The sequence below is a fragment of the Oxyura jamaicensis genome, chromosome 1 (assembly GCF_011077185.1).
Source record: "Oxyura jamaicensis isolate SHBP4307 breed ruddy duck chromosome 1, BPBGC_Ojam_1.0, whole genome shotgun sequence".
In the NCBI taxonomy this organism is placed as follows: Eukaryota; Metazoa; Chordata; class Aves; order Anseriformes; family Anatidae; genus Oxyura; species Oxyura jamaicensis.
Window position 1 is genome coordinate 44,173,876 of NC_048893.1, and position 13,016 is coordinate 44,186,891.

Sequence of the window (13,016 nt, forward strand, 5' to 3'; positions counted from 1 at the left end):
TTCTTTCTTTCTTTCTTTCTTTCTTTCTTTCTTTCTTTCTTTCTTTCCTTCCTTCCTTCCTTCCTTCCTTCCTTCCTTCCTTCCTTCCTTCCTTTCTCTCTCTCTCTCTCTCTCTCTTTCTCTCTTTTTAATTTATTGTCTTGTCATTTTTTTTCAGCAAAATCTACTGAGGTCAAAAGTATTCTTAACTGTTTTAAGACAGTTATGGTACACTGGTCTTAGGACGTTATGACCTTGCCTTGGGATCAGCAATATTCCATATTTGGTGCAAAGCTACATCTGGCTGCTGGTTCCTATTTCAGATATGTTTCCTTTTGCGAGGAAACTGTCTGAGGGTGGAATGATTGAGAACATCCAGAGAGACTGGCATTTTGCAGCCTTTGTGAGCTGACTGCACGTTGTAAACTAACAACAGCTATGAGAGCTGAAATCTGAGGGTGAGCCGTGCTGATTTTAAAGTAAGCATACATAATTGATTGCAAGAGTGAATGAAAGATCATTTTACAACAGCAAACAGGAGGCTGATCAAAGCAGGAAGGAAAAAAAAAAAAAGAAGTCTTTGAAAAGAGATAAGTTTAAAAACACATACTTCCCCAGAGAAGTAGAACACCCTCAAAGCCACCAGTTAAAATTATTATTTTTGAAGGCTCTTATTGAGGGCATGAACAGGTCCCAAGCGGGATCAATATTTTTTTGTGTCAGGTGGAGCACAAATTGAAAAAGAAGGGTGCAATGTGTGCCTAAACCAAATCTTTTAAAATTAAACAAGAGAGTTGGCAATGAAAAATACAGTTTATTCTCTAGCTTTGTTTGTTTGGTTTGTTTTAGGCACAGGTATTTTCAAATAACTGGCTTTTGCCCTGAGAAAAGTAAAGTGATGCATGAACCAGGCTGAATGACTAAGCAACGTGACAAAAGATTTCACATTTCATGCTCTGCATCATCTACTAGCTAGTTCAACCCTTAAATTCAAAGTACTGCATAATCACCATCTGACGACCTGTCATTCAGCCCAGGGACAAGATATCCTCCTTGTAATTGAAGCAAACTCCCTGTTAGCAGCTTTGCAGAGGCTCCAGAGCTCCAACAGTCAGGAGAAAGTGTCCCTTTGTGCATCAGGGAGTTATTTCCAGCTCACACTTGAGGTAGAGATGTGGGAGAAATTTAGTTGGATGCATTGGACTTCCACTGTATGGAACACAGGCCGTAGATAAAGAGAAAAGTTAAATATCCAGGGCTGTTTCATTAAATATCCAGGGCTGTTTCATTTGACATTAATCAAGATACTTCTGCATAGAAGTATCTGTCTATCTGTAAGCATATCTTTTTTGTAATGTGCAAATAAGCTTAATGAAGGGAATGTGAAACTTTGAAATCTGCTTGCTTTTCACATGCTTCATTCCACATGAGAGGAAGTTCTTATATACACCCAGTGGAAGATATTGAAAAGGGCTGTGTCCCTAGGAGTGTTAGACAAGCAGAATAACAACACTACTGTCAATGTGAAGACAAATTTTCAGGTGAGTTGACATCAGCCATTCCCAACACACTGGGTGCATTTGCTGCCAAGAAGTGCCTGCATGACAGCTTTCTGGCAGAATTATTTGCAGTAGTTTATTCTTTTTATCCGAATGGGATATATGACATGCGTCCTGCCAGTCAGCAAAGAACAGAGAATGTGATTTAACCAGGAAATCACATCTAACTAACACGGATCTTCTGAAGAACATTCACACCAAATGTGAATGCTGACAAGAATGTGCATATTTTGTGATGAGAAAAGGTTATCTTTTGTGCAATAAATTATCAGTTTTATAGGGTTCAGTTCTAGCTTCCTTGATGATTCAAAGTTCATTATGTGGTGACTAAGCTCATTAAACATACATTTCCTCTTTTGCTTTAATTTTGATTGCCATAGCTTCAAGAACTGTGCATTTTTCCTTGCCTCCTAAAGTCAGTTGTTCTGCTCACCAATGCCTTTAGATCTTGCTTCCTCTTTCCTAACCAACAACTAAGTGCATCAATAAAAATGATGCAGTTCAACAAACAATAATAATAAAACAAAAGGATCCAAAAATCAAGAAAACATTCCTAAGACAACATATATTCCTTTAACAATCATGGCCTCTCTATCAGGTACTATTTGTGGTAAAAGGCAAGAGACTGATGAAAAAAATTCTCTGAATTACAATGACTGCACTAAACTTCCATTGTAAATGCCAGAAGCCAGTAATTTCAGGAGATGTTCCCTTGCCATTGAACATAAAGCTCATTCATATACCATGCATATGCTTCTGTCATTTCAGGTAGCAAGCAATCCCCATTCCAAAACGTTCCAAAATTCTCTGACACTGAGGGAGATCTATTTGAACAGTAAACTATTGAAACCAGAAATCTATAGGAAATTTTTATGCATTTCTTGGTGTGAACTCTTTACATATTTACTAAATTCTGAAGACAAAGAATTTCAAAGACCATCCTTCCTGTTGGAAGTGTAGATTGCCAGCAGAACTAATTTTTACAACTGACATATATGCAAGATATACACTTATGCATATGGTGGAATTCAAAGATAATTTCAATAACACAATAACAAATTGTATTATACAGTCTTTCCGTTACTTTTTTTTTTTTTTTTTTTTTTTTTTTTAAGCTCTGTCTTACCCAGAGACCTTTATCCTTCACAGAAATTAAAGAGAGAGAACTCTTTTGGAGGACCTTCACATCTTTTTTATTGCAGAAGTGGGCAACAACTGCTATCAAGTGTTGCAAGTAGAGAAGACATAGGAAGTTTCCAGTGTTCTACACAATGAAGAATTCACTATACAACCACTTAGAAGTATCAAAAAAGGTAGCCAGCAAAATTAACAACAGCAAGAAGAACTAGGTTTGATGAGGGCACTACAAATTTTCATTCGTAAAAATGTTATGAACCTAAAATATTAGCTAAATGTTACCAACTTAAAATACCTAAATTCATGAAAAAATTATTTTAGCAAATGCTGACTTGCCATTACATTATCCATGATTCATATAATGTTTGAGAATAAATGAATTCATCACTATGAGGAAAAAGTAAGGTAACATCATCCTTATATGAAATAAGTAGTATCAATGGAAACAGCAGGCAGAAAATCAGAACTGAAATCCTGCTTACTCCATAACAAAGGTGCAATGCAGTCACAAGTATGATTTTTTTGTTCACAGATTTGCCTCATTAAGGGAATAGAGGAGTTTAACCTTCAGGATTATTTAGTACTTGGACCTTCTGCTGATACAGACAACCTAAATGCTGTTTACTACAGCTCTCAAAATAAGCCTCCTGTGTGTAACACGGACACATTGGTCATAAACTTTCTTCAGGAGAATTTTAATAATTTACACTAGCTAGGTGCTTTGAACCCTGTACTTCAGAATCCAATATCACATTAGCTGCAATACACCACATTGGCTCAGATAACTGGGAGACAACAACTGGAGGTTTCTCAAAAATTAAAATATTGTCCTTCCATGATTCTGGCAGGAATGCATGTTTGCCCTTAATATGTCAATGCTGAAATAATTGCAGCTATATTTATCACCTGGTTGTTTTACTCGTCTTTGCTCTTCTCCTTTCCAAGAGGAACTTTCCTCAGACAGGTGCACATGCAGAGGTATCAGAAATCTTTGCTTACAACACAGTTAATAACTTTCTTCCACTTATTTCTCCCTTTCCCTCTCTATTTTGTTTCAGTTATGTGATACCTTCTGATCTGGTTAATATCAGAGCTTAGAAGTTGGGGTTCTACTTATGGCTGAGCAGTCAGTGCCTCTGCAAATTTGCACAAGATTATTTTATTTTATTTTATTTTATTTTACTTTTTTTAAAAAAATAAAAATTTAAAGACCTATCATGGGCAATTTACTGCTCATTAGCCACTCTCACCACTTTACAACAGCCAGAGTAATAGCAGAAGTCATCAGCTTCAAGTTCCTGACCAGCAGTAAATAAAACTGTGAGGGAAGCAAGCTGAAAAGTATGCTGTAATGCTGAGTAATATCTCAGCATGCTGTAATGCTGAGTAATATCTCTCTAGTTCCTCCTCCTTAGACTGTAGCTAGCTATGAACCACAGTCAAAGGAAACAGCTGCCAATCAGAAAGAATTCACAATAAATAATAAAAAATGCCATTCTGAAAAGAAGTGGCCAAGGAAAACAATGCAGATAACAGAAGTAGTGTTCTGTCAGAGGGAAAAAATAGACTCAGTCATTTCTCTGTCACTTTATCAAGAACCTTTTCTTTCTATGGTTGATAAGAATTAGAAATAGCATTTTAAATCCTCAGAATACTTTTCTGTACAATCAATTATGCTGGACTGTCTTCGTGTTCAAAGTATTTGCTAACTGGACAAAGGAAATTTCAGACTGAATATAATGTATACTGTTTCAACAGCAATACCTACTTGATTGTGCTAATACTCCAATGTAAGTAAGAACTCAAATTGTATAAGATATTTAAAATTAGACTGAACAAAAACCCCAGGAATTTACTGTATGAAACAGCAGGAAGATAGCTTAGAAAATGATAGTGCAAGATCTTTTACCTGGGTAATTCATATAGTCAAAACATTTTTACTCTGAAATACTGAACTATATTTAATGTAGCCTTCTATGATGTACTGTTATTGGCTAATTAGTGTATAAGAAAAAATATTTATGAAGTTAGAGCTGTTAATTTGTGGATGAGAAGGAATTAATTACATGATTTCAGTATTAATTTTTTCTCTAAGTAATTCCACTTATTACAATTGTTGCATAATTACTATTAATACATTCTTGGACTCTACCAATATATACAGAGAATACAGCTCTAACAATTGTAATTAACCCCAGACAGAGAAAAAATTTAACGTTCTTGAACATAATAATAATAATAATAAACAGATCCAAATGATAATATCATTATTTCTTTTCAGATGAAACAACGAAACTGTAAATTGTCTAAGACAACACTCCTGTCATGCAACGTATTTATAAAAGCCTGCAGCCTTTAAGGCTCATGGTTCTATTAACTTCTATTAACTTCAATGAAACTCATGATAGAAAATGCCTCCTTAAACCAAGCTGCTGAGCAAACTCTCTGAAGGTCATAGATGCTGTTATTGTGTAAAGAGGAAGATATGACAGACAAAGCTAATCTTATATGACTGTACTGAAAGCTAAAATCCTCTGAGAAGCATCATCCAAATGATGCTCACTAATGAGCTCCATTTTAGGAAACCTCTGGGGTCTACCCCAAAATGTGTCTTTTTCTCAGTCAAAAGCCAGCTATTTTGCTTGTGCATTATTTAGTATTAAAACATAGACCATATCTATTAACACATAGCAGCAGCTCAAAACGAGCAGCTCAGAATAGCTAGTGTTACCTATTGTGCATGTTCATGATACTTGTTTCACAAACTGTGGTGCTGTTTCTTTTAATTGGTGTTTTAACACGCTGCAGTCATGATTACATATCTTTAGCAGCAACAACATTTTGTAGTAGTAGTCTTTGTACTTCAAAGGAAAAAGACCAAAGATGAAAAAATAGAAAGACGAACAAGTGAACAGAAGAAATAAACAAAGCAAATGGTTACAAGTCACTGTAAATTTTTAATTAATACACGTTGACAAAGATTATGGTGACTGAATAGTATCGGTGTATGAAACTCATGGCAATAGACCTGCATAGCAAATCACAACAAGTACTCAGTATTTTCAAGTTGTACAAAAATTGAGTAATTTCCTAAATCTGCAAGGTAATGGAAGCACATGAAGGGTTTGCAGTCAGAGCAGTATATTTCACACAAATGGACTCTGTCCCATGACACCCCAGCAACAGTTACAAGGTGCCTCATGTCCTTTCATGGGCAGCTGAGAGACTGTTGAAACACTTCAATATAAAAGCTGCAAAACTGACTTTATGGACAGCCTTAATTCACTCTACTCAGGAAAGAAAGTTGGAGTTTAATTTTCACTTTGAAGAACAACTGAACGTGGCCAGCACAAATGTACTCCCCTGTTATAAGAAAAGATACTTCTAAAATAGCTCTGGCAATTAACATAAGAAGGAATGAATTCATGATGTCAATTAGAATTTGATGGTTCCCAGGAGATTCTGGCTTTTGTTTAAAAAGTTTCGTTTTGTTAACTATTTAATATGTGTTGCAAAATCTCCTTCAGATCTAAAGTTTTTGTTTTCATTCTAGCAGCAAGACTTTGATCTGCATTCTGCATCATGCCACATCCTTAGTTCAAAACCAACATTAGTGTCAATTATGGAGTTCCATGGGGATGTCTGCAGCCTTTACAGCGTTGACATCAGCTCAGGGCTTCAGGGCTTAACCAAATTGAGTGTATTGAAAGGAGTTCTTTCTGCATTAACATTTTGAACATGACTACCAATCTACCAATTGTTTTATGGCTGATCTTTTTTTTTTTTTTTTTTTTTTATGACTAAACTTACATTTTTATTCCCCACTTTCAGCTGTCCCAACTCTTGTTACTCCCAGTGAAATCTAAAACTGTCAAAAACATACCAAACATACACAAAACATCAATCTGTAGCTCTGGTGATCAATAAATTGATCTCCATGCAAGCATGATCTGATGCTATTGGTACCAGCTTCACAATGGCACACAACACAAAAAATTGAACTGTAAAAGATGTCAGACCAAATCAGTTACCTGGCTGATGGGGTTTTGCTTTTCCACCAGTGACTGCTGAAATACTAGATCCAGCAGACGATGCTTCCATCTTTATTGACCTTCTGACTTGTGGGAGTGAAGGTTGCCCAACCACAGGCGGATGCTGTAACACTGGGTAGCTTGCTGCAGTTCTCCTCTGACAGATTTGCACACGCTTTTCAGCCCCATGAATAGATAAACTTATACCTGACAGGAATAAGAATTAGTACTGTTAGATACAAGATACCAGCATGGAATAACTAAAATATAAGAAGTGCTATGGATAAAAATAAAAGCTTTCTTAAGGAAAGGAAAAAATAAAAATAAAAAAAACGAAAGGAAGAAAAATATTTAAAAATGTACTTGCTACGAAAAGGAAAAAAATGTGGAAGTCTTTACTGGTTTTGTGCTGTGGACATCAGAAACAGACACACTAATAGATATTTAAATTAATACAAAGTCATGGCTTACTGCATTACTTGCCTGAAGGAGGAATTATCTTCCATTCCTTCAAAAAACAGGACAATATTAATGAATTAACTACCACAGAGTTTTTTTTAAATGACAGTTTTCTGATTGATTGACTAAAACATGGAAATAATGGGTTACTTTCTTCTAGGCATTCACATGTACCTGAATATCTCATCATATGGAAAAGATGCTACACTTCAGGTAGTGACTAGTTTTTAACAACAACAACAAAAAGTATGTTAGGAAAACAGCAAGGCTACAACTAACAAAAACATGACCTTAAGCTTGAAAAACAATTCCACTTTCACCAGTCACAAAATTTTCCCTGCAAGACTGGAATTTTTTTCAAACCAAACATTCTCAAATTTGTCAGATAGCTGTTTTTTACATAGATATTGTTGTCTATGATGAAAAACAGAATTTACTTTTCTACAGAGAATAACAAAGTTGAAATTTTCTGTGTCTGTTGCATACTTTCAGAAATAAATGTTATTTTATAGCAGAAAATACTGCTTCTGACTTTCTTATGTTCATATTAATGCAATTTCTCCAGCTTAATTTGAATTACCCTCAGCATCCTCTGCTGAAAACCTTTAAACAAGCTCTTTTGGTTAACAAAGTTGAATGGTAAATCATTCTATAATACTGTTTTAACTTAATTTAATTGTGATTCTTATTTCTTTCATAAGTGGCCACTCTTTGTGAGGAGAGGAGAGGAGAGGAGAGGAGAGGAGAGGAGAGGAGAGGAGAGGAGGTTTGTGAAAGGGGTTCTCCGCTGCAATGTCCAAGAATGCCTTTGTGACTCCAGTCTTCTAGTTCCACTGAAAGTCAATGTGACAATAACCTCCAGTCCACAGAAGAGGTTTTGAAACTGTAACATCTTAATACACTTTGATACATAACATACTAGTATGGGGAAGAGAGCTGCTTCTTCTGTACACAGATGGTGAAAAAAGTGGTTTTGCACACATAAAGAAAAGATGTGGAAATTGCTCTCCTCTGAGACGGCTTTGTGCACTCAAAACAGAAGCTGCATGCTTGCTACTTGATTTGTCTGCACTTCATCAGAGCTGATCTCCTGCAGGAAGCATAAATGGAAGAGTGTTCCTATGAGCAACTGCTCGCATACCTCCCAGTTACAGTGCTAATGTAACTGCTGCCCACTTCTAAGGACTGTTGAAATCACATCTTTGTTAAAACAGACAGCAAATCCCAGTCACCTTATTCAGTTGATTCATCTTGTGAAAACCAGCGTAATAAGCCACATGACCAGAATAACAATGAGTATGTATGGACAGCACATTTGAATAAAGAGTTTAGCTATAATGGGCTTCAACCAATGAAAAGATAAACCCCACCTGTAAAATGAGCTCTTTACTTCTCACGCAGTCAATAGAAGTTCATGATGCTCGAATTCTTGTGCAATGATCTCTAAGCTATAACAAAGGTATTCCTGTTAGCATAACAATTGTTTGTTGCATCATTTTAAACAACCACCTCTCTGAAGCTTATAATGGAGTCAAGGTATATACTCTACCAATGCCAAACTTAAACTTGGCACAGGCACATCCATACTGGTTGGACCTCAGTAAGGCTGTATTTTAATTTGGTCATAAAACAAGGTATCTGTTTTAGGAACTGGTTCCAACATAAGCTGACTGCTACATTTCTCTGAGGTTCAAGTAAATTGCTTCTTTTCATTCCAAAAAAATCATCTCTAAAATGTTGTGCAGCTGTGATTCAGCTTCCTCAACTATTTGTGCAGCCACCAAATAAAGGATATTGCAGCCTGATCATTCTTCCTAAGGACTGAAAAATCTGCAGATTGATCACATCCAAAATGATGTTCAATCTACAGTTTAACTCTGATTACAGGCAACTTTTTGTTTTTGTTTCCACTTACAAGTGGCGCTATAAAGTGGTAACACTGAACTATGTGAGAAAGAATGTGCCAACATTACAGGAAATTTTACAGAGTATTCCTTGGACATATTTATAATGTAAAAATGAAAGTACCACAGTTTACATCAAAGATGTGTCACCAATATATTCAGTATATCTGGGAGTTAAACACACTCTCCTGTTTTGCCACTGCAGTTATTATCTCCGCATATGGCATTCTCTTGACTAGGAGAGTGAATTTCCCTTGTATATTCAAGAGGACCAAGTGTTCTTGTTTAATTAGTATTTCAGATTTTTCCAGAGAGAGCCCAGATCTTGCTTTTCTCTGTGTGTTTCTTTTGTTAAATTAGAAGTAAATGTCTGCAAAAATGTAAGACTAATATTGCAGTAAGTTGAGGTATTACCTTGTCTTCATGTGGGCAAAAGTCCTTTTAAGAGAGATATTGGCACTTGAAAGTACATCTCCAGATAACATGCATAAAAGCAGAGATGAAGGGAGGTGGAATCAGAGGCAGAGACGCCATTGGGAACAGTGCATATAGCTTATGGGGGATGAAAACCTAGTGAAATATTGGCACTAGGCAGACTCTACTGAAAACTCCCCTATTCTTCCTGCAAATAACCCACACTGTTGCTGAATCATGGGGTCCGTGGGTCAGTGATGTGAGAAAATGGTGTGGAGAACTGAAGAATAGATAATCAAGTTGACACCTATTACTTTTTACAGTATGACAATACCCACACATGACATCTAGAAAGAAAGACAAGCTCTCCAGCAGTACACTGCAGACTGGATCCTCAGTTAACTCTGCTTGGTGGAGTTTTTCCCCTATTTTCAAGTTTGGCACCACGTAGTTAACCACCAAAATCCCAGTGCTGCTGTATGCCTGATTGCACCTGTCCCTGCAGCATGGCTATTGGTAAGTGAGCTTGGCAACACCAGTAGCTGGAGGTATGAACACACTCAAATGATCTGACAGGTAGTAGAGATGCTACAAAAAAATAAAAATAAAAATAAAAAAATAAAAACAAGCAAAAATTACAGAAACAAACAAACAAACAAACACCAAAAAACTTGCAGGTGTTTCTTATTCTTGTTTTTCCCTCTGACTTATTATAAACAGATCATAAGAATCATTTCAACTTAGGTTTGCATGGCAGATGTAAGTGGAAGTCTTACATGCTGTCCAGTAGAACCTTAGTGTTTTCAAGCTGGATGAGATTTGGGCCTTCAAGAGTTGTATGCATCACTCTGTCCTTTTCATTTCCTGCATAGAGCAAAATCCTTCTCTGTATTTTCAATCTTCACGTGCCTTCCCTTCCTTACCTGTCTTTTTTTTTTTTTTTTTTCTTGTACAAGCTTCTTGTCTCCATGAGGAGCTGCTCTTCTTGGTGCTCTTTTGTTCTCCTCTGAGGCCTCTGTTTGAGCTTGCAGGTTCATGTAAGAGAAACATCACTCCTTTTCTAAAAAAACATCTCAGCTGTGCAGTTTGCCAGCAGGGATGAACAGCCTCCATCCTGCTCCTGGCTAACTTTTATTGCTCCCAGTTATGTCTTTATATGATAATTCTTTTTTTTCTAAAGCTGCATTTCTTTTATATTGAGCATATAAAGCCACAGTATGCTTATGAAACTAGAGAATTTATAATGCTCCAGATAAAACCTGTATATGAGCACATTAAAAGTGGAGTACTTCAAAGTCAGGAAGCAATAAAACTAAACATAAAAAAGAAAAAGGAGGGAGAAATTACTAAAAGTAGAAAACACCACAGCATGCCCGTGGCTTAGAACTAGCCTGTGTGCAGAGCTTTATGTGACACTGGTATTTGTTTTGCTGGCTCTTCAGATGCTACTGTGGTGAACATCAACCTGTGCTGCACAGAAATCACTCAGACAAGGCATCTGATGGGGAATCTGCCGTGGTCATGTCTCAGTCCTGGCTATCAGGCACTGCGCACCACACACCTCTGCATACAGCAACACCTGCCACCAGCTGGCCTCATCCTGCATCATTTGACCGAGAGTAATTCAGCAGCTCTGGTACTGGCAGAGAGGACTTTAGTGCCAGGGCTGGGGTCAGCAAGGCACTGTGCCCAAATTAGGCTGTGCTGGGACTGAGACAGTCTTTCTGACTGGGGAGAAAGGCTTGGGTCAGCCCCAGTTCTGTTCCAGTCTGCACCATCTTTAGCTACATCAGGCTCCTTCCTGATGTGTCTTTCTCTAGTCAGAGATAATATGAACATGAATAAACAACAATAATGCAATGCAGGCTCACAAAGCTATATAAACAATCCATTAACTAACAGTGCTTAATTAACCTCAAGTGCCCTGACCTGCTTTGTAGACCTTCTCTGGGATAACAAACTGAGGCTGGCAGGTGCAATCAGGACTTTCAAATTGATATTATCAGCATGTCAGCACCCATGCTAGAGACAAATTATTTCACCTATTTATTTTCCTTATGTGGGTCTTTTATTCTGTTTTGGCCCTATGCAGAGTCAGACTGAGGCATAGCCTTTCTTCAGGGTCCCTTTCAGAGCAGAGCAAATGCAGGGTTGCACAGAGCAAGAAGTAAGGAAGAAAATCTCAGCTGCAGTGTTATGTAGGGCCACAAGAAGCAAAGCAGCTCTGGGGAGTCTACAGTCATCAAGGCACAGATGAGCAAGGTCATAAGGATGTACTTTGGAAAAATGGGCAGATAGCAAAAAATGGGGCATTAAGGTGTGATACATAAATAGGCAAATTGCATATTTGATTCCCTTCGACTTTTACACTCAGTAAAGGAGAAAATGAGCCAATTTGTCTACCTTAAAAAGCTGGGGACCCTTTCCTCAGCTTGCACAAATTGCCACATCTCCTATTAAAGTCAATGATGCTCCACAGACATATTCATTTTTTTTTCACATTTTGAAGTTAGCCTTGAAAAGGAGGAGCTCGGAAAACAAAGCAAGATAAAAGGTTTCTCATGAAAAATCATTTTCATCTGAGGCTCAGCAGAGAGACAGCTATGCTTGATGCCACAATTGACTCTCTGCTTACTCTGAATCTTAGGTGGAAATGAATGAGCAGGAGAGAAAAATTCACTGCTGCCCTCTGTACCCATGCCTGAAAGCATAGTCTAAAGGTTGATATTTTTTTTTTCCTTCCCATCCTGTGCTCTACTTAGATAACAAACACATCCAGAAAAGCATAGCTATCTTTCTCTATACCTTGGAGAATAATGTTACAACAGCATTAAGATTCCTACATGAGATTAAATAATTTTTCATAGGTTTAAATATCACCTCTCTAACACAGCATCAACTCCTTTGCCATTGGTAACACAAATCATATCTAAACACAGATTATACTGTGTATATGTACTTATATAAGTACAGCTTTGAAAACGTTGAAATACTTCTGACTATATCAGATGAAAAACAACAACAACAACAACCTCACAACTGCAAAACCTTTAAATGAACAAACAAAAAAGCTTCTAGTTACAGAACTTCCCTGAAACAGGACAGGCTGTAGAGAAAACTGCTTAATAATACTGTGCATTTTGATAAATTACATGTTTTTGCTCTGCATAGACTTTTTTTTTTTTTCCTATATATTGGAGAAATGAAAATTGTCAAGATCCATAGAAGTTTTAGAAAATGTTCTGTGAATGTTACTTTTCTTCTATTTTCTCTCAAAAACTCACACATCCATGGTGGATACAGACATGGTGTACGTATCTTGGTTTTCAGTGTGGCTGAACATGTAGGATGCGCTAATTTGTTGTTTAATTTATATATATATATATTATTTTAAAAAAATGATATTTCCTATCCCCCACCTCTACCAGACATCCTCACCATTTATCCTCTGAAGGCCTTAAAGCTCCTTAAAACTTCCTGGGCCTTGTGGCACAAGATACAGAACTATTCTATGTTCGCCATGAACCTGATTT

General features: G+C 36.9%; 1 protein-coding gene across 9 annotated transcripts in view; it reads right to left on the minus strand.

Annotated features, from left to right (window-relative positions):
* The window catches only part of ANO4 (anoctamin 4), a 218,113-nt gene that overhangs the window by 119,039 nt on the left and 86,058 nt on the right, over positions 1 to 13,016 (minus strand). For all 9 annotated transcript variants that reach the window (XM_035336210.1, XM_035336220.1, XM_035336205.1 and 6 more), the window contains one exon: positions 6,707 to 6,913. In XM_035336210.1, coding sequence (XP_035192101.1) covers positions 6,707 to 6,913 — 207 coding nt within the window. The remainder of the gene's footprint in view (positions 1 to 6,706; positions 6,914 to 13,016) is intronic.